Source organism: Aquila chrysaetos, chromosome 1, assembly GCF_900496995.4.
Source record: "Aquila chrysaetos chrysaetos chromosome 1, bAquChr1.4, whole genome shotgun sequence".
Taxonomy (NCBI): domain Eukaryota; kingdom Metazoa; phylum Chordata; class Aves; order Accipitriformes; family Accipitridae; genus Aquila; species Aquila chrysaetos.
This window is the reverse complement of record NC_044004.1, coordinates 28,770,007-28,792,895: the sequence shown is the minus strand read 5'-3', so window position 1 is coordinate 28,792,895 and position 22,889 is coordinate 28,770,007. Positions and strand designations below refer to the sequence as shown.

General features: G+C 37.4%; 1 protein-coding gene across 2 annotated transcripts in view; it reads left to right on the top strand.

Annotated features, from left to right (window-relative positions):
* The window catches only part of GABRA2 (gamma-aminobutyric acid type A receptor subunit alpha2), a 65,044-nt gene that overhangs the window by 10,063 nt on the left and 32,092 nt on the right, over positions 1 to 22,889 (top strand). For both annotated transcript variants that reach the window (XM_030042768.1, XM_030042860.1), the window contains one exon: positions 17,798 to 17,865. In XM_030042768.1, coding sequence (XP_029898628.1) covers positions 17,798 to 17,865 — 68 coding nt within the window. The remainder of the gene's footprint in view (positions 1 to 17,797; positions 17,866 to 22,889) is intronic.

Sequence of the window (22,889 nt, the reverse complement as noted above, 5' to 3'; positions counted from 1 at the left end):
TGTAGCCATGGAGTACTCAGTTTTGTATATTCTTTGTATAGGAGACACACAGAAAGTTATGTTTCAAATCTTTTCTTTAATAAGGTATACCAGAAAAAGAGTGTTAACTAAAGAATGTAAGAAGGAAGCTATAGAGATCTCTTAATTCAATTGTATAATCACCTAAAGGTATTAAGAAAGTTTAGATGACGAATTATTAAACCAGCAGTTAATAAAAGCATTGGCGCTCTTTGAATTTTGGGTTTTAGATATATGGGACACAGATGATATTTGGAATACACCGTCCTTCACAGAGCTGGAAAAATGGACCTTAGGAGTATGTTTGATTTAAGGAAAAATGGTAGTTACATCATACTGTGATATGAGTAGGCATCACCGTTTTAGTAATGGTTTCTGGTCATGTGACAACAACCAATATTTAAGCAAATAGTCATGCATAACCTTCTTTCAAGACAGTTCATTGTCAAGTTTTGACATTTTATTTTCAATGGAAACTAAAAACTTGGGATTAAATGGACATGCAGAACTCCTTCAGCTTCTTTGTGTAGAAAAGATTAGGGTTTTTTAACCTTAGTTATTGCAGCGTCTAGTAGCAAAGATATATTTTTATTTCCTGTCTTTTAGCACCCCATAAAGAAAAACTGCCATGAGACACACCTCTTGCTATGTATTTATATTCTCTGTAGCATAACAGGCTTCTACTCCTTTCAAGGCCTAATTGTGGTGAAAACAATATAACAATATATATAATCTTTGTTTATAAGACACAATCTAAAATGATAAAAAAATGAAGAAATATTATTTTTCCCCCCTCCTTAGTTTTACTAGGCAAGCTCATAACTCTTAGGCCAATGATGGTAGTTTTCAACACAGTCACAGAGGTGATGGTTGCTCAGAGAAGTGGTGGAGTCTCCATCTTTGTGGAGACACTCAAAATGCGGCAGAATATGACCTGGGCAACCTGATCTGTCTTCAGAGCTGGCTCTGCTTTGGACCTTCCAAAGGTGCTTTTTAAACTGAATTATTCTAAGATTCTGTGACTTAACAACCAGCAAGACATTGAAATAATGGCAGAAATTTTCCATCTTAATTAGCAACTGTGAAAAAATTAAATTTAGAATGTCAGTTCTGGAAGATACAGCTGAATAAAAATACCTGTGTAGATGAAAGATTTAGACTGCCTCTGGACAGCAGAATGCACAGTGTTGTACAATTCTTAGGCTTATTATTAATAAACAATCCACTGTGATGAATAGGAGATTAGGGGTAAACAGGAAGGGTCTGGAAAGATGCAGAGGACATACCCTTTTTTATGGTCTTTGTCTTGGATTTTCTAACGTTCATCAGAAGCTGGGACTTGACTAACAGACTAAAAGTGACTCTAGCCACATTTTTCCCACTATCACTGTAACCTGGAGTCCTGAAAAGGGTTAAATATGGGAAAAGAAAGTATTTTAAAGGAGAGGCACTGTACTTCATTGAATCATTCCCAGTTTGCGTTGTCATCATTAGGTGGGCAGTGTACAGGGAACTGAAAAGCTGAAGAACACTGTGTATCCTAGAGCTCAACACCTCCTCAGGAAGCACCCAGGAACCTCTAAATCCTGCCCTTCTGAAGAATCCTGCCCTGCTGCCCTCTCCATCCTGCCCTGACGGAGGTCTTCCTTTTTTCTTTTTCTGTTTTCATAGTTGCTTTTTCCCTTTCTAAATACCTATCTATTTCATATATTCTTCTAGAAAACGCCCAACTCTTTTCTTTGACCAAATTCCATGAATTTATTTCAGTCCATCTAAATATAGCTTTCCCCAAATCCAGGCCAGACATGCCATGTAGATGCAGCTGTCTAATTTTGCAATTTTTTTTTGTGGTATGAGGCCCAGTCTTGCCTTACCCTCCTCCCAGGTACAGTCGCTTACATCCAGCTGCCTGAAAGATTTCATATCTAATGAAACTGGATTGGGGAGGTTGAAATGATGCGAAGACAGACTCCTGGGTAGGTAGAAAGCAAAGATCCTTCTCTACCCACGGATTCTATGGCCTTCCTTTTGCACCAGTACAATTTTGTTGGTGTTGTTGAGTGGTCTGAGATAGATCTGTTGCTTCTGGCAGTATTCCTGACTACACACTCCTGCTTCTGTTTTCTTGGAGTGCCACCATTTCGTGACCATTTCTAACAATAAGCTTTTCAATGCATAATCATCTAGTGCATCCAATTTTTAGCGTTAGTTTTGTGTAGAGAGAGAGGTGTTTCATCAAGGATCATGCAGAAGGACACTGTAATTGCCTGTACATTAAAACTGCATCTGCTTTGTTTTTTACAGTATTTTGGTCTGTATTAATTGTTGGTACTAGTAGCTGTTATTAGTGGCTACTAGTAGTATCTAACAGTAGCTTCTAAAGACTCCAAGAGACAGATACGAAATAGAACATAACACTGTTTTTCAACAACCTAGCATTAGGGTAATACAAGCCAAGGTGAAAAACCACTATGAGCAAGGAACAGGGGAAAGGGCAGAAGGGCAGGACAATAGAGACGGAGAGTGAAGGAGGGAGGTAAAATGGTGATACTAAACATTGGCCACTTTTAAACACTGGCAGATTAAGACAGCTGAATGATAGTTTTTTCAAATACCCTTTGGAAACTTGAAAGTAGAATAACATAAGCAGTTTTATCATTATGGTATATGCATGTATTTAAATTTCTGACATTAATGTTTTTCAACAATGAGTCATCTGTCTCAAAAAGCAGCTATAGAGGATATATTGGATAACATTTTGTGTTGCTGTACAATTCACCAGCCAGCTAAATTAAAGCATCAGCAGAAGATTTTGAATTAATACTGTCAAAAGTCTAATAAATTTTAATGATAAGAATCAAAGCACTTTAATATGCCAAGATTAATCTTTAAACACATTTTTAGGTCTTTTTTTTTCAGGTTAATGCTTGAATTAAATTAATCACAAGCTAAAGGAAGTTTTGTTTACCACTGTCATCCTAAGAATAGTTTGCTTTATAATGCAGAGTATGTCAGCACTAGTTCTCTGAAATTGTCTGTACATCAGGAAGGTATGATTCTGCTAACCCTCTGGAAGCGGTGGTGCTATTTGGGAACCATTTGTGTGATTACTTTGTAGCACATGGCTCTTGATTTACATTCCATAATTCCTTGCCATATGTTGAGGGCTATTTAATAATTAGAGCAGTTAACTCTGTGAAAGCAGTGTAAATCAATTTCCCTTTTACCTGGGATTATTGTGCACACCAGAGGACATGAAACATTTTAGTGAAGTTGTGTAGCTGCAGTCAGCGATTTGATTTAGTTGCATCTGGCCAAATTTTTTAATCTGACATTTATTTTTTATGTCCATACATACATATTTGGTCCTGCACATGCATTTTTTTGTTGAACCAGTAGAGATCATGCATCTTAATCTGCAATTCGTTTGGGAAAAACATGGATGCCCCATGTTCCATCTGCTTAATCTGTCTCTTCTACAAACTGTAAAGTTAAGTATCTATCTTGTAATCTTGTAGTGTTATGACTAATGGACTTGATTGCAATCCAAATTCAGTGCCATGGACTCCTGACCTTCACTATGTTCTGACACATAGTTCAATAAGAATCAGTTAAAAAATGATGTACGCTGTAAAACCTACATGTCCATTATATGTGCATTATGGCTTTTCTCACAGCAGTGACACTGGAAATGTATCAGAGACCTCAGACTACTTTGCAAAAGGGGTGACTTTTATATCTGAGTAAATAGAAAAGGTACATAAGGGTGAATAGCCAGCAGGTATGATCCACCACTGGTAATGGAACAGATCCATGTCTCTAAACCCCAGTACAGTGCTCTGTTTTACCGGTCACATAATTTCTAATACAGATTTGACCTGAGTGGAGAGGTTTATACAGAAGATATATTCCACCTGGAAAGATGACTTCTAAATAAGCTGTTTTTTTGAAACTCCTAATTTTTTTCTTGAAGTGTTTACAGACTGCTTGCATTTGCGATCTTTCATGTGAATGCAGTTTCCTGGAGTTACCTATCTGCATTTAACACCTTCTTCTGTTTTAATTTAAAAAAATCACATCCTTTTGATCCCTTAAATACCTGAATGTCAGAAAAGCAGTGTGTCTTCTGACTGAAAGATTGCCCTGTCATTAGGAGTTGTTCTTCTCTTTGTTGGTCTCCATTGCTTGGTGCTGATTCTTTCATCCAAGAGAAGTAATGTCTTCCAACACATTCCCTGCTTTTTCTTTCTTGTATCCGTTCTCAGTTGTCCTAAGATAATAGGTTCTTCAGACCACTTCTGTCAGGAGATTGGGAGTTATTAGAACCATCCTTTTCCATTCCTTCAAGTGTGTGAGCCTTTCAGCACAACACCAGAGAGCAGAAAGGGAATGGAGGGGGAAGGAGAGTCTGCATTTATCTTCAAGAATTTAGAGGTGGGTTGAAGGGACAATTCCTGCCCTGAATACACCGGCCTAATGTTCTAGATATTTCCTTCTGACTGACAATCTAAATGCTACTGTAGATGTCTTTTTATTCTTATTATTTGAAGTAATTTATATTTTTCACAATTTATAGGCTTACTGAATGAGGCATGAAGTCCCTCTGGATGAGAAAAGGCGAGGAGCAGTGGTAGTGTGGAGTATATAAATGAAGAAAAACAGAAGTTTGAGCCTTAGATTCAGTGCTGTGTTGATAAAACCCTTCTGCCATCCTGAGGGCATGGCATCTCACAGACTGTCCTTATCAATGTCTATAGTATTAATTGAATACCAAACAGTGAACTCCTTTCTACTAGATCTTTAAATGTGAACTTGGTACTGCATTGCCTCATGCAGTTTCTAAACAAAAGGGAAGATATTTCCTTCTGGAAAAATAAATATATAAATAAATATGAGAAGGGAGAAATATAAATGTCTGTTGTTTGAGATAAGGGAATGGTCACATCCTTAATAATCCCTTTCCATCTGCTGGGTGCTAAAAGCTGTCAGAGAATTCTTTATTTTTTTTACCAGGCATTTTGTCTTTAGTTGACCTTAAAAAAAAAAAAAGAACAGATAATCTTGTTTGCTAATTCATAATATGCTATTTTTAAAATAACCAGTTGTTCTAAAATAATATTCTGTGGTAGATGCTGTCTGCATTTTCACAAAGCCATAATATCTGCTTGGAAGAATATGCACTTTAAGAAACTGGATTCTAATTAGACTCATATTAGGCATTGTTTCAAAGAAAAAAAACAATGCTTTGTATTTTCTGCCTATAAAAAAACCCTGTTAATTTAATATTAAAAGCAGATCCTTGTCCCAAATATATAGCCTTTCCACATATAGAAGCCTGATGGGTTCTGAAAGTCCCACGGACAGCCAGAGGGGAATTCTCTTGTCACAGGCAACCATAAAAGACAAATTTGAGGCTGCTTAATCCAAGCTCTGGGAGTATCCTGGGAGTATGTTTTAGAGGAGATTCTGGGAAACACTGCTATCTGTAAAGTAGCTTGGAGACATTCAAGTGACTCAGACGTGGGACTTTTGAGTGCTACAGTACACTTCTTGCAGGCACATTACACAACCTTAATCTAAGGCCTTTTTTTTATTATTATTATTAATGAGATAACAGAAGAGTAACTTACAACTCTGTAACATGTTAAAGTGGGATTTAAAAAAAGATTGCCCCATTACTGTCCATGTTATTATTTTTTGCTCATTTGGGGAGTACTTGTTCGATTTAAGTATTAGTATGATTCTCTGTTGGGTCAAGCCATGAGATCGTCATTTGTCAGGACTCCTGTTTAGCAAGAAGCTTATTATCCATGACCATCCCACGGGTTGTCCTGCCAAACAAAAAAAAAGTTTAGAATAAAAAAGAAGCAGCTTGGCAGCCAGTCTGATTTGTGCTGTGTCTCAAACCCCATACCTCCATTCCACCTTTCCCTGCACTTCAGCAACCATGGGGATCAGGGAAGTGCACAAGAAAAAGTGCGCCTACCTGTTCTTATGCACCCAGGGTATTTAGGGTGTTAACATACACACAACCTCCAGCTGATTTTAGTAAGTCCATGCTAGCTTTTTTGAAAATATTAGAGTAGTCTGGATAAACGTTAATTTCCTGTACTTCATAGTTATTTTACCTGGCTTAAAATAGGAACTGCTGGCTGGTTGATAGAAGGATTAGAATGCTGTCTAGTTTTTTTGACAGTGTGTCACAATCTTCTGAAATGCTATTACAGAATTTCATACAGTGTTACCTATTAAAAATATATTCGAGGCTCCTGCTGCAAAAAATGCATTAAGAGTGCCCACTAATAACACAGCTCTATTAAATAAAGGCACTACCTTTTCCTTCCATTGGTTCCTGTCATGCTTGAATGCAAAGTACAAGGCTAGCAAAAGATAAAAGAACTGTAGCTCCATTTTTAATGAGTGTACGATCCAGGACTAAGTAACCAGGCACTATATGCAGACAGTAAAATTAATCTGTCTGAAAGGATCATCATTTTCAGTGCTTTCTGAAGTCTGTTGATCTCTAGAGGAGCTCCATCAGCCTTTGGGACATCGGAACATGTGAATTTCATACTTCATACACGTGAAATTTCATACATGTGAAATTCATATGTAGCAGCAAGCCTTGGGAAAATGCTGACCTCTGGTGACAGTGAGTGTTTGCCACAGAACAAGCAAGACTATTCTTCCCAGAGCTTCATCCCAGTTTCTGTCAGCTCCAGAGTGCCAACTCTTTTTGCCATGGCTGACCACACAGACAGGCATTCTCCAAAGGCTTCCTCTGAAGTTGGCCATCACCAGGGGAAGCCTTTTTCACTGACTTCAGTAGGTTCTGGCATGCTACCCAAATCTTCACTGAATAATTAACAAGGGTAATAAGCTCTGTGACAGTGTCTGTTTTAGCTTAGAAGAAGTAGTGTGTAGCCAAAGGGTGAAATCCTGTATGTATTATGTATGTATTATCACAGTTCCTTGATCGTTCCAGTGTGACCTCTGTGGCCATTTCACACATCCTTGATGTGGAAGGACTTTGACCTCTGGTGTTCTTCCAGGGAATTATGAGAATTTGGTTTTTTTTTAATGTTTGGAATGTGGGAAGGTAGTGAAGGAGAGGTGCTTTTCGTAACTTGTACTTTCACTGGCAAGTTGACGTGTTACCAGCATAAGCCAAACTGGCACCTGAAATCTAACCTGGAGAAAATCTAGGCTGAGTGATCTTGGTTAGAAAAACATCTGGACCTCTGTAAGAGGAGATGAACAAGCAAATAACCTAGCAACTAAAATCAAGGGAGTCATGTGCAATAAAGGCATATCTTAAGAAGCCCAGACTCTGCCACTTCATGACTGCAAAGAGAAACTTGAAGGTGCTGCTTTTTTAAAATGATACTGCTGTTATGGGGAGATGTGTACGGGAGGGGCTGGCAGAGTGAGTGTACCAAATGGGATGATTTATAAATGCTGCAACTTGGAATAAAGTACAGAGATTAAACCTGAAATTAGTCTAGAAAGGTAATGCAGCAGAATTTGACACGGTCTTCCATGACTCTTAAGTACCGAGGTCACAAAATTCAAACATTTAAAAAAAAAAAAAGAGAGAGAGAAAGGCTTCTGAATATAAGTTTCTAAAATCTGAAATAATTTTGGGAATTGTTCTGCCTTACCTGCATGTTATGGTTTCCTTTCTAATAGCACAAGCCTCTAAGCTGAGTAAATGGAAATACGGTTGCATGGGAATAATAACTTTGCCATCCCTACTTGTGTGATGACACCGATTCAGGTCGGTCCAAATAATTACTGCTCCACTTTGTCAAAGTCTGCTCCCTTCCATTTCCAGCCTTGTTTGAGTGCTCTTGTTTTCTTTGTCTTCCTCTGTCTCATTCTTTAGACAGTGTTGGGGCACTCTGGTTCATTTTAGCTTTATCATGCTCATCCAGTTGATCTAAACAATGCAGTAGTCCCATTTGTTACTCAGCCTGGTTATTATATACAACCTCTTTGCATCATGATTGAAGCTGTAGTGTCTAAAGGGATAAGGTTTAGTGCTGCTGTTTTATTTTTCATTTGAATGCCATGTAGTTTTGGTTTGCTGCCAAATGTGTTGTGTGTTAGCTAAGTTCATTTTACTTCAACATTTTAAGTAACCCATCTCAGTAAGATCACGTTTTTTCCAGCCAAACTCAACCACGTTTTCACTTTCATGTTTCTATTGAACATTTTGTGCAACTCCAACTAAAAATTACTCACATTTGTTGTTTATTTTAGAGCTGAATGCTTTTTAATTCTTTTTTCTTGGTGTGTGAGGAGGTAATGAAAAGGGAACAAATTTTGATTTGGTGGATTTCATGGTAATTTGGCTTTATGGGAACAGATTTCATATTACCCATGTGCTTAGAGTGCCCTTCCCAATGATTTCATTCACTCCTTCTTGTTTCTATTTTCATCATTTTGTTTCTCCCTTTGTTAATTGTACCATAGTCAAGACTACTGTTTATAATTACTCAGTTGTCTCAAATGTTTATACAACCAAAGAATCTATGTTGTATTAATATCTTTACAATGAACCTGTAAATTGGAGGAATACTCTGTTTAAAAGATAGGAAAAAAAAAAATCCAGAAAGATGTCTAGATAGTTAATTGCTGTCTCACTCACTTGGCAGCTGATACCTCTGAGATTGTCAAAATGTTGCTTGAGGTGCCAAAAGTCTATGAATTCCAACAGTAATGACCTAATGGCTGAGAGTATCTACATTTCTTCTTTTCCCCCTGCAAAGAACCAATTAAGTTCTGCACTTCTGGGTTGCTTTGAACTCTCTCATGTTTAAATTCTGGCAGGATTCAAGCTAGACACTGGTTGATTGGTTGGCCCGATGTGATATGGGCTGCACCAGTCAGTACAGTAGCCTTCTCATCAGGGATGAGGTATGTTCTAGCTTAAACATCTTATTTATTCTCTACCTGATTTGCAAAAGGGATCTGAATCCATGTCTTCCACTTTCCAACTCTGTTAACTAGACACAGGGCTTTTGATTGTTCTGGAAGAGTGGTTTCTTTCACTGGAGATGTTTTACTTTGTATAAAATATCTACACATTTGTCAGAACATGGACTGAGACCTATGTTTTGTACTGCTGGACTGTAGAGCCATTCACAGTCTTCAGCCAGTCAGACCCGTACAGACTGAGGCCTTAGGTTTGGCAATACCTACATCTCCTGGACCCCATGTATAGTGGAATTCATTGCTTCAAACAGCCGGGTCTCCTTTGTGGAACATGGGGAGAGGTAGACTTGTTGGCACACCTCAGAAATGGTGTAGGCATGGCCTTAACTGTCTGCAAAAGCGGTTCATAAAGTCAGTAAACTGAGTGGGGATCTGTCAAGCTAACTAATTAAAAACTGCTGAAGAGAGGCATGCAGCTGAATCCTTTTCTTACCAACACAGGTGAAACATTCAAGTTTGGGTGGGAAAACATTACCAGTCTCCATCTGTTCAGAGTGGTGTGCCCCTTCTAGAGCTCATGCCATTCCTCCTTTCCTGAAAAGAGCCATGAGAGTAGCTTGATAGCCTGGGATGATGGAAACTTGTGAGAGAGAGCGAGCACCTCTTGTCAAGTGCATGCTTTGATTTAAAGCAGAGACATGAACTCAAGTTACTGTGTGTCAAGGTCTGTCTTGACCACGAAAGTGAATTTTCTAAGATAGGGCATGCTTCCTCAGTCTTTGGAAGGAATTGTTCTGCTTTGTGTAAATAATTAGATATAGAGCAGAGACTTCAATTTATGTCTGCTATATCCCATGAGTACTGCTAGGCTGTGGAATCAGTCTCTTGCTTGTTTTCTTGCTTTCTCTCTCAAAGTCTTTCTGGCCCAGTAAATTTGTAATTATTTATAGTTTGAAGAACTCGTTGGGACTTGGTTGAGAGCCAGTTCTTTAAGCTGCTTGGCAGCATCAGGATATTTTTGCCTTAAGGTGGAAATATAAGCAGCCAGGGAATTTTAGGTACTGACAACGTTAGACAGGAATTTGGGACTAAAGGGGATTCAGACAAATATAAGTGCAAAATTTAGTCATTATGATCTGGACCACAGAGACATTCAGATTAACTTTTATTGATTTAAGTGGAAACCTGGAGCTTAAATAACTTTGTGGAGCTTGTCCAATATACTTAAAGAGATAATTGGGCACCAAAATCAGTCTTTAGCCCTACCCTTGAGTGACTTTCTCAAACTTGCAGAGAAAGTCTGTAATAAAGTTAAAACTGCACCTCAAGTGTCACTTGTATCCAAGGCTCTTCATTCATAGGACCCTTTGGAAAAGTGTTTAATTTTGTTACCTGAAGTAATAAGGTTTGCAAATTAAAGCTCTCTTGGTAGAGATAGAGAGAAGAAAAAGTAGTAAAGATAATGTCTGTGTATGTGATCTGCACTCTTTTCTTCTTCTTGAGTGAGAGTTAAACCTCAAATCTGTCATAGGCGTGTGAAAATCATCTTAGTAACATGTAAATATATCACTCAGCACAGAGAGAACTTTTTAATTTTCCATTTGCTAGCTGAAAACAGTGCTCTTACAGTTTGCACCGATGTCTTTTACATACAGGAGAAATCTGAGTAATTACCCAACTGTGGAGATATATCACATTATTTGAGTTGCAAATATGCCTGCATTTCATTCTGTGCACATTTTGTGAGTAACCTACACCTAAAAAAGACATTTGTTCAGCTAAAAACGTCTGAAAATGTTTCCCCAAGTCTTCTGCTACAGAAGAAAGGATGTTGACAGTTAAGCTAAATATTTTTTCCAGGTTAATGGGTGTTTTTAAATGGTCAAAAAGTCTCACTCATCTCTAAAGATACACCTACTTTTAAGTGAAGTTTTGTTTTACAGTAAATTCTCCCTCAAGTTTATATTTTCCTGCTATTCCAGACCAGCTATCTTCAATTTCAGAATAATAAATGCTACTTTTCTGAAGTAAAAATTCCAATTCAAGAATGGGCTTATACACAGGACCAGGTATTTGGTTAGTCTAAATGACGTAATGGTATTTCTTTCAAGAGTATGGTATTGCTTTACAGGGTTGCCGAGTTCTGTGTAGGTCTTTGGAGGGTCTCTGATAGTCTTTACATGGAGCTGCCTATTTAGTGTATGATATAATATCTGTTAATAGATATAAGCTCTTCAGAGGGAAATCAGTTAGGGTCTGTTAGCCTACTGGCTTTCAATTCCTGTATCTTTCTCCAGAATATTTTCTCCAGAATATATGCTTGTTTCAGTCAACACCATGAGAAATCAAGTACAGCACCAGATTCAGGTCTCTTTTATACCAAAGTGAATCAAGAGAGCAGCTGTTAACAGTAACACTTACAGGTATTACTAGGTCTTACTGGTAAGCTTACTCTACCTATGCTTCATTAAAGATGGAGGTTTGAAAGAGAAGTTTACTTATGGGTCTTATTAAGAAATTGTCTTGCCGATAGATCGAGGATAGAGAGAGGCTATTGGAAGTGAAGCGCTGATGTCAAGGAGGGAATTGAATTTATTTCTTCTCACAGTTGGCTTCAGTTTACAAATTGGAAGTGTATTTATGTAGACACATGTGGCTTTGAAACTGTTGTAATTTGACAGTGGATAATGAATGAAGATGCTGAGTAGCTGGATAGATAAAACTGTCACCTAAAGCACCAAAACCAAATACAGAGAAGAACTGGCAGAACCGTATTTTGAAATATCTGCATTCTTATGGATTTTACTGCCCTTACGGCTCCATGTTGCATGACCTCCTCTGACCCCCATTCCCTGCCAGCCAGAGAGTGTCTTGAGCTGTCAGCAGACACACTAAGGAGCTTGTCAGATAAGGGCAGCGTGTTGAGTTGGAACAGTGTTTGATGGATTAAGACCCTGGCTGTTTCACCTGTGCAATTCTTGCGTTGTATTATGAATGACAATTTCAAAGCCTTTGGGCAACATTGCCAAGCATGCCCTTGGAGACCATATTACAATGTCAGAACAATGTCAATTCCAGTTAAATAATTTTTTATAGCAAAATAATTAAAGTAACATCAGGCTTTTGACAGCATTTCCACAAAAACTCAGAAATCCTCAGTTAAGGCTCCCACAGCACTGCAACTTAACCTCCTCTTTTATTTTTTGATGACATAATTAAAGAGCAGTATTTTCTTTTCTTTTTTTTTTTTTTTTTTCCTTCTGTAGCAGCCCTTCAGTTATAGCCTTGCAGTGTTCTCCTGGGTACTATTTACTCTACATGTAAAATAATGTTTGTAAGAAATTGTTTCATGCTATGCATTAGAACTGCATATGTATATTTTAAAAGCTCTGTCCCACCAAGAATACTTTTGATGGTTTTGGACTACCTCAAACAGATTGGCTTTTATTTTAGCTGCCCAAACCCTGGATTTACAGTTTTATTGACAAAAAAAAAAAAAAAAAAAAAAAAAAAAAAAAAAAAAAAGTCCAACACAATCTATTAGCCTGTTTTCTTGTGAAAATAGCCTTGACACAATGGATAATATAGCCAGCTTCATGCAAATGAACATCTGGAACCTTGTTGATGGTCCACTCTGAAGACTTTGCAATGATCGCACTCCTTTCTTCTCTTCTTTTAAACATACCTAGAACGAGCCATGCATGTTTTGTCCCTACTCTCTGCGGAGAAACGATTGTAGATTATTTTGGTGAGAGGAGAGAAGGAGGGAGCAAAACACAGATAATTCTCAAATTTGATAAATATTCGGAAAATTTATTTCAAAAAAAGATAATCCTGCCTTGGAGTTCTTCAGGAAAGGGAGAGCTCTCAGGCGTGCTCAACCCTACATGTCTAGCTACTCCATGTCACAGACACTGGAACCCTGTGTACCCCTTCAAAGATGCAGGCAGCTGAGAAGGGACATTTGAAAGAAAGCAGAGAAGTTTTGAAAACTGCCTGGCAGGCAGCAGTCCAAAGGAACTCATTCAAAATTGAATTGCCTCTGTGGAAATTTCCAATTTTGACAAATTGGTAAATGCTGATGAGGAACCTTTTCATCTGACTTTTCTCACCATCTCCATTACTCAACCTGTGATTGATTTAGACTTCAGCCACTGCAAATTCTCTGCCAAACAGCCTACTTCAGCTGAGCCAGCTCTTCTACTGAGGAACAAGTCAGCAGGACTCAGACCATCAGAGAGAGTATCCCAGCAGCATGAGAGTTAGCGTAATGGAATGGACAAAGGCACTGATACCAAGTCTAACTAAGCTCTGAACTCCTCTTCTAATTTTTGACGAGTCAATGATGTTGACATTTTCCAGTGTGGACACTTAATGTTGGACAGCTGTAGCCAGATTTAGTAACACCTGACCTTCACATTACTTACACGTCATTTAATCCTTCTGCCTCAGCTTCTCAAGTACAGAAAAATTAAGTTAATAAAGTTATTATCTTCAGAGAGACGTTATTATAATTAATGTTTGTAAAATCCTAAATGTAATTAAGATACACAGTAAACCTTCCAGCTAAGGATAGATAAGGATCTATAAATCTTCTGCAATTTGCTATATTTATTGCTTTTTCTTACTTTCTGATTTTTCTTCAGTATTGAGATCATGACAGTTCAAGTAAGGAAAGGGAATCAGGAGAAACCAGTGCTTAAGAACCATGTGAAACTTGATCTTAATAGTTATTGCTTTTCCTACTTCTATAGGATGTGTTTTTCTTCCTCTCTTTATTCTTAACTTTCTTGACTTTTTGTCAGTTTACCTTTGGCTTCCATTTTCTGAGAAATTGGCCTAAGCTAAGTCAGATAAGGCTTCTCTTTTAACATTTATGACCATGCCTTGGTCATCGTTAGAAATGATGCTATAATAGCATTTGCTGAATTTCAGAGCACTTCATGTGGTGATGGCATCTACATGTCATATTCTTTGCCTGAGATTTTTTCCCCTAAAAGAAGCATCAGAAATAGAAACTATATCCTTACCCTTTCCTGTTCCTGTTTCTTTGTTTAACCTTCAAAGGCAGTGATTCAGAATAACTTAAGAGTTCACGAGTATAAATGAGTCAGCTACCCATCCTCCCAACAGAGGGTTCGAGGGTTCTTCTTTAAAAACTAGACAGTTTTTCAAAAGCACTAGGCCTCCATTGATTTAAGCACTTTTGAAAATCAGGCCTTTTAGTTATGTGTTTACATGTCAATTGAAGAAAAAGATTTTATAATTCTAGTGGAAAAAACTTGTCCTTAATTTTTCTCAAAAAACCCAGACTCTAGATTTGTACGTGAACACTTGTTGCGTTGAACATTTTTTACCTGAGAACATTCCTTTGGCTTTTCCAGAAGCGCTGATGATCCAGAACTGTTTGAATCTCCAGTGGGCCAAGTGTGATGACTTGTGCTGTTGTTGACAGAATGTGAGTTATAAAAAGCCTGTAACTGTGATGCCTGCTGTATGAATTCTGATTAGAGAGTCCATCTGAAACTGTGGTTTGTGCCTCTGAATTGTTTTCAGTAAGTTACTGGTGGGACAAAGTAGAATGTTTTAATAGAGATTTTATTCAACAAGCATGTATTCTTTCAAAGCAATAATTACAATATTTGTTGTTGTAAAAAAGGAGATTAATTTTTTCTTTTTGTAGACACTGATTCTGAAACCCTGAGTTCAAATTTGGCATTCAGAGGAATCTTTACTGTAACACTGTGTAAAGTAACAAGGAAGAAACAGACACAAGGCTCAGGCTGCTAACACTAACAGATGGTAACAGGAATAATTCAAGATTTATTACATTTCAGCTTCTTTTGTCTTTAAGGACCAGTTTCCTTGTATGTAGGGTATGAGCAGAAACTTAAAAAATATGCAGAATTTTGAGAGAAAATAGGAGGCAGAAATGAAAACCTGCCAGCTCCTCTTTTGTGTACTTTTTTTCCTGCCTTCCTTTGTTCTGTTTCCTTATCCTTTCTTTTCCCTCAGTCTTCTCATCTCTTGCAACTTTTCAGCTTCCCTTGTCCTTTTCATAATCTGTTTCAAGATGTTCACTCTCTGCCACAGTGTGGCTCTCGCCTGAGGAGAAGCAGCTTGGTGGAGTACCTGCCGTCAGGATCAACCCTCACTTTGGGGGAGAGCAACTGGTTGCATTGTAAGTCACTGGTGTCACCATTGCCTGGAGCTATGGTGGTTTAAGGCAGTTTTGGCAAAAAAGAAAGAAATGCGCATGATTAATTTGCATCCATTCCTATTCCTGAGGCTATCAGGGATGAATCTGCCCCAGGACTTTTTATATACATTGAAGTGCTTATCTTAGTTATGACAACCTGAAATGAAGCTCTTGCAGCTGAGGATCTGTGGATAGCCAGCCTCTTCTTCTTCCCATCCACTCCCCAAGTCTTGATCCTTCACTCCAAAGATGTGAAGTGATTTGAAGTGAGTAATGCACACCAACAAGGGGAATCTACAGACTGTTGTAATAGCATTCAACGGTGTGTTGCAGTCAATTTGTTCTCAGCTTTGTCTTCTCTGCTCATTTCTGATGGGAAGATGGATCCAGAAGTATATAAAAATGATGTGATAAAATATGGGACTTTTTTTTTTTAATTAAAACTTAAAATGGAAAGAAAGCCTGAAGATTCCATGTCCTGTAGTTTACTATATGCAAATTGTAAAGTCATTCCCATGTGTCAGTATGTCAGATGCAAACAACTGATAGCAATAGGGTGAGGTTACAGAGGACCATGCTTCCCACCATTTGGGAGGGGGGTGTGTGTGCAGGTTAAGATTTGCCAAGTGACTTTGTTGCCTATAGTAGGGTTCCTTCAGATTATACCAGTATAATTGAAATTTGCCTTGGTTCTCTGCTATGAGGATACTTGATTGTCAGTCATATTTTTGTAACACCAGTGTTTTTCATGGAATTGTAATTAAGATTTTGTGTTGTCATTATAGTGCAGGCCAAATTTCACAGTACAGGCCAAATTTCACACTTAGTCCCTGCAGCACTGTTTTACCCCCTGAAGAGTAGCTCTCTTGTCACTTTTCCATTTCATCTCAGCCTGTGCCAGGTAACCATTTGGAAAGAATAATCTTTTTTTCTGGAGAGTCTCCCACAGGCAACATGCAGTCACTAGTCTTCTGAACTATAGCTGTGGTTTCTGTGTGATATTTCAGCCAGACCCATACTTTATCCTTGTTGAATACTAACAATGCAGACTCAGCACCTCTTGTCCACTGATTTAAAATTAGTTTGTAAGATGTTTGGAGTAGAAATCAACTCAGCTTGTGAATGGATGCTGTTTATGGATTTACAGAAGTCTCTATCACACAAATAAACACCTCTCAGGTTGTGCAGGGGTAGTGTGCTTTTGAACTTCCAAGTGACACATAGTAAGAGTCAGCCTTTATTTATTTGCTTAATTTTTTTTTTCTTAATATTTTGCTTAATATTTGCTTTATTTATTTGCTTTCTTCTGGAAAGAAGATTGTTTCGGGTAGGAAGGGCTTTACAAAGTCCTGTATTCTAATAAGCACATGTCTAGTGTTCAGGTGGAGAAGGAAATTCAAGTTTCCTTAAAGATGAGAGTGCAGGAATGTGCCTCCCCCATGCTCCAGAAGTTCTCTGAAAGTATTGTATCACCCCATCTTTCCTTTGGGTGCACCTACATCCCTTTGAAAATACACTGCTCCCCAGTGCACTGCTGATTTCTCCCATTAGAGAGCAGCAATTATACTTTTTGCCTCAATAGAATTAAAAGTAAAATCTGCCTATGCCACATATTTGTCAAAAGGTAGCTTTTAGGAATATAGAAACTACTAACTATCTATACTAAATGGTGATTAAAGATGGAAATCATAATATGACAGCAGGATCACTCACATAACAGGCAGCTGTATTATTTTTAGGAATGGGAAAATCTGGGGTAAGTCAAATTGCAGCTAGTTGTATTTAGATATTTATTTTCCAGCCAGCAACTGGCTTTAAGGCAGAGAATTCCTTGTGTTGACTGTCTTGAATGCAGACGGTAGTTGGCAACTGCTGTAAGAAATTTCCTGCAAGTGTGTGCTATCCCTCTTAGTGAATATCGTTCCATTTCGAGCCTAATTGGAAACTGAAGACAGAAAACTCAGTAATTATTTTTCCCTGCAGTACAACATTTAATATTCTGATTTCATGGCTGTCTAACTACAATGATTAGGAAGAACATTTTCTTATAGTATTTACAGTACCACAACAATGTATCAGGAGCATCATGTATCAAGGGAAGGAACTATTATGTTAAAATACGTGCCACTTAAAAACCTACCCAATTAAAAAGTAGGATGCTGTTGAGTGTTACATTTGGTGTAGTCAATAATTGCTTTGTAAGGTTTTTTTTGTCTTTGGCTTTGAAAAAGCTATTCAGGATGAAGAAAACAGCCTTGAACTAGAAAGGTTTTAATAGGAATGATCTGCAACAACACAGATAACACCTCTGCAACAAAGGCATTTTATGTTTAGAACTGTACTACCGTGTTAAGTCCAAGACAGTGTGGTTATTTTTGCTGGTGGAGAAATGGGAAATATGTGTGGAGTTGCTAATGGTTGTACAGTCCTTTAACTGAAACAAACTACTCAGTGGGACAAACTCTTGTCCGATAACCTCTCTGTTAGGTCAGGTAGAGACCCCCAGTATTTACAACAGGATACTGGTTAGGAGAAGTAAATAATGACAGAAACTTGTTCAAAATGTCCCATAATTTTGCACAGAGAGTTTGAAGAAGTACTATAAATTTAAAATGTTTCCTTATTTTTTCTTTTTTATATCAGATAGTATTACTGAAGTCTTCACTAACATCTATGTGACCAGTTTTGGACCTGTTTCAGATACTGATATGGTGAGTTTCTGAATCTTTTGCATATATACTTAATGTTGTAAGATATATACCATTAACTTCCTTTAAACTTGTTTCTGCTTTTACTTATTGTAGACAAATTGGGAATAATTTCAGTGAAGTCAGGAAGTGCCAAATCCCAGTAGTTCTAAAGATGGAAATTGGTTTATAAACCTTACATGATAAGTACACTTGTATTAGCTGTTTAGTTTGGACCAGTGACTCTTCTGATTGTCGCCACTGACTCTATGTTCATTCATATTCTGGAGCAGTCTTGAGGTGGGTGAACTGGATTCCTCTTGGATGAAACTAGAGTGAAAAGTGCACTGTAGGAGCACACTTAATGTTGGCAACCGTCCGAGGGACCTGACTGGAGTCAGTCTAAACTAAACTTGTTGAAGGACATAGCTTGGAAGTGGGGTCATCAGCACAATTGTGGTGTTCTACTGTCCTTCATAATTTGCACTATTTAGTAACCATTTAAAGGAAGTCAGTGACATGAAAAAGAAAGAAACTGTCAGAATATTGCTCTGGATTACAGTTTTTCATGAAAACAGCAATGGAGAAAACTCTGAGGCAAGGGGTCCTTTGTAGGCTCACTGCAAATCGTACACAGATTAGGAAGAATGTGTCACACTGAGGAGAAAGATCTTCATGGATATAACATCTCTAAAAGGAAAGAAGGGAAGGACAGTCTGAAAGTTACTTTAGCTGCCGTTGCTGTTCCTGCAAGAAATTACTTCCTGCAGGAAAGTATTTTTTGAAGTGTTTTAACATTTGTGATTATGTATGAGACATATAAAATATTACCTATGTGTATCTATAGGTATTAAACCCCAATATTTTTTAAAACAGGCAATATTTACTTTTTCTATGAAAAGTTTTGGATTATGCATCATACAAAACAGGAAACATCTTGATGTTACAAGCTACATTGCAGTGAAAGTAAATATTTCATGGTATGTTGTACATTTTGAAAGTTAATTGCTCACTGACTAACAGGTAGTCGTAGCTTTGGAAAATCTGGTTTTTTGTGTTTGTTTTTTGTATGTGATAGTTTCAGTTTTCAAGCTTTGTTTTGACTGTGATGAATATATTACTGAGGCTTCACATGAAAAGTTGTTTCATAGGAAAAATAGACATTTATTTTCTTTTTGTCACTGTATATGTTACTGATTCTCTTGAAGTGTTTTTTCCTAATGATGTTAAGTTTCTGAAATGATTCTTATTTTATTACTAATTATAAAAAACAAGTATTCACAGCTATATACAAAGGTGATATGAACATCTTGACCTTGTTAGTCTAGTATCTCGTAACTTCACAGTGTTGACACAGTATTCCTGTGAAATGGGGAGATGATATTAACCCAATTTTAAAGAGGTGGTACTGAGGCAGAAGGAGACTTACCCAAGGCTGTGCAAGTCATCTGTGCTTAAATGGGAATTTAATTAAAAGCTCCCTGAGCCTAATCCCTAGCTCCTGAAACACTTTTGACATCAGTGTGTAAATGTGTGGAGAACTCTGGGTGTCCATTTGCATGGACAGATATGATGGCACAGTAAAGAGTCATATCATTTGATCCTACAGCGCTAACAGCTCTGTGCAGAGGTGTTAATTGAAATAGAGTGCAGTGCATCAGAACGGCAGCTGTTACTGTAAAGGGTAGGTCTGCTTGCAGATAAGTAGATAGGTAAGTAAGAGCAGTTTAATACTCACTACTACAAGCTTCAGGGTCAATTTAGCTTGTTCAGTTGATAATTATAAAATAATTTTGAAATGTATGAGCAATCAATTAGAAATAGCTTCCAAACTATCACATATTCTGTTGAACATGAAGGTGACATTAGAGTTTTTACCATGAGTACTCTTTCATTTAGGTATTGTGTTACTGAATTGATATTGTAAACTACTATACAGAGGGTTTAATGATACTTTCTTCTGTAAATGTTGGAAGCTCTGGAATATTCTCATTTTATAAGCTTCCTCCTTAAAAGGCCTCATTGGGACAATAAGTTTGACTCTTGCCCATGTCCTCCTAAATCTCCAGGGGATCTCAAACTGAATCGCAGATCTTTTCGGCAAGGTTGGGTCCCAGCTCCAGAGGTCTTCTGCTTTCACAGTGTGAGTGGTGAGGCCTTCAGTCACATCAGGTTTTTAGGCTGGACACTGCTGTTGCCCAAAACTCTCATAGTCATTGCTGCCAGTAGAATTCCTTCCCCTGGGATTTTTCATAGAAACAAAAGTCAGCAGATGTATGACTGCACTCCTTTGCATGATCTATTTGCCAGTTTTGGTGTTTTTCCCCTTGGTTAGCATATTGTGAAGAATAACAGTGCTTTGGAGAAAAGCCTGTTGAAAATGGAAAGGGGACTCACTGCCATGGGAGATGATTAATATGTGTTTATAGTATGGAAGAGGGAGGCGGCACACTGAAAATGATGGGTAGATCGGAACTAAGGACACGGTTGTCGCATAGCAGTGTTGATTCACAAAGTTGATAAAATGCCATTCTAACCTTTGTTGTTGAATTGATAGCAACTTGTGACATTTCTGTTTTCCTCACTAAGTATAGTAGTTCCCATTAATGATAATATAGTATCACGTGCAATCTGTGACTCAGTATGATTGCTAGAATGTAGGTTTTTATTCATTTTCCCTGTATTTTTCCAGTATCACAATTTTGCCAAAAAATAATAAGTCCAGGGGAATTTGATCTTTGCCTGATTTTAGGCTAGCTGAAGTTGTCGTTGATAAATTTAGGAGGTAAAAGCAAAGCTTGAGATTTTTCTCCAGATGTTTTAAGAGTCAAAAACTTTTGATTCTTGTTGTGGTTTAACATTTTGACTAAGTTAAAAAGATGCTACTCTCTGTTCTGCCCAAAATAGTCAGCTACCAAATCTGTTGACTCTTGGCCAGAACTCTGTTGCAAACTGCACTTCAAATGAACTGCTGTGACTAAAATATTGGTGTATCTATATTAGCTGTGTCATAAAAATGCTATTGTATGTCAACCACAGTATTTAATGTCAAAGGAGATGCCAATATACAACAGGAATTTTCAACTTCATTTTGCAAACTAATGAGAATCAAGGAAGGCAAACCTAAACATGGGATTAAACAGATTTTACTTTCACTGTTCTGTCTTTTTGAGCTGTTATTGCTCTGAAATGTTTAAGTTCACTATTATGATGCTCTGCCTTATAGGCTTCCAACCAGATCAGTGATACAAATTTATTTTGACATTAGCCTGAGAGAAGAAAAGCTGCCTTGTTTAAAAAAACAAACAAACCAAAAATTGAACAGAACAATTGAAAAACATAGCATATCTGAATTTTCTAGAGAGTTATAAGGCTAAATTATGATTAAAGAGGCTAATAAAAAATTGTAATTAAATTAAAATATTTAATATTTTAAAATTCTGAGGTGAAGGATAATTCTGCTTGGATTATGATTTGTGGGATAACAAAATGGAAATCATTTAATTTAAACATTAAACCTGATTATTTCTCTGTTTTTTCAAAATTAATTATTTGAAGTCTGGTAGATCGACGTATCTTTATAAATATATATGCTGCTAACTCTGATTTTAGCACTGCAAGCAAGGTACTTTTACAGCTTTTTCTCAGACTTACTTTCTTTCCAGGTGCTCTTGACGCTTTGGCTTCTAAAATTTCCCAGATAGCCATAAGTGCTGATGTCCTTGATAGAAAAAAATAATATAAATAATAAACGAGAAACATATTTACTCCCCAAGCAACGGTTATTGTATGTAAAACAGAGCATATAGGCACTGAGAACCTTTATATGAGGTCTGCTGTGAAGCAAGCCACATTTTGCCAAATTTTGCCTCAGAGCAGTCTTTCTAATTGTCCCTGGGAACAGTCTTTCCTGCTTTCCTACAACACAGTAGGTGGCAAGACCTGAATCAGTTTTGCTTGAATATTAAAACTAACAAGTATTCTGAAGTTTTGTGTTTAAGCTTTCAACCTTAGCTTTTCATTGTCTTTGGGGAGTTTTGTTTACTGTGATTACATTTTTGGTTTTCCCTATTTGTCTGTACACAACAATTTTTCCTAGTTTCTTGATGATAGACCTCTATTTTTTTCACTCTAGAGTCAAGAAATGTGAACATTTCTCTGCAGAGATGGTCATACCCAGCTAGTTCTTCGCTGCACTCACTTCCATCTTGTCACTTTTTGATTAAACTTTCAATAAGCATTTCTGATTTTTCAAATATAACCAGAACAGAAATTTTCAATGAAAGCTGAAGGTCAAATCCAGAAATGACCGAAAGGATTGTTGCAACATCTCTCACTACAAATGAGGATGGTTCTTTAGAGAGAGTGGCTGAACTGGGAACCGCGTTTCTTTTTTTGTGTCGGTTTTTCAGATTTCCTCATTCCATTTTGTACTTCAGATTTTGTATTTTTTCTGTGAAACTTATTTTTTAGCTGTTTCAAAGTCTAATTATTAGCTATGGTTCCTTAACTGGAGAGAAGCTTTACAGGGGTTGTATGATTTGTAAGTCAGGACACAATAAGGGAATACATCAAGATGATTTTTTTCACAAAGATTAAAAAAAGCACTGCAATTATTTTACTGTAGCTTTTATTTTAACTCAGTAACAGAAGACTAGAGAGTAAAAGGCAAGCAGAAATGATAAATACACTTGGCCTTCTTGGGTGTTGGGGAGCATCTAGGTTGTCTTTTTATCGTTGATATGTTTCTGAAAAGTCAATAAATTGATTGCTCTATTCCCTTTTATTATAGGCTCAGGTCATTGCCTTTGCAAGTTAAATCCATGGGCTGAAATTTTGAGGAGGGTATCTCACATGATCTCTTGCAGAATTTCTGTCCTTTTATTCTGTTGGGAAGGCTTGTTCACCTGTACAGCATCAAGCCCAAGTGGATCAATATTGGAGATTGATTTGTCAGAGTCTGTGTCCAAGCCCTTCGCTGACATTAGCTTTCGGTGTACCTCTAGTTTGGATTCCTGTCCCTGGCACCAGGCACCCATTGTGTTTTA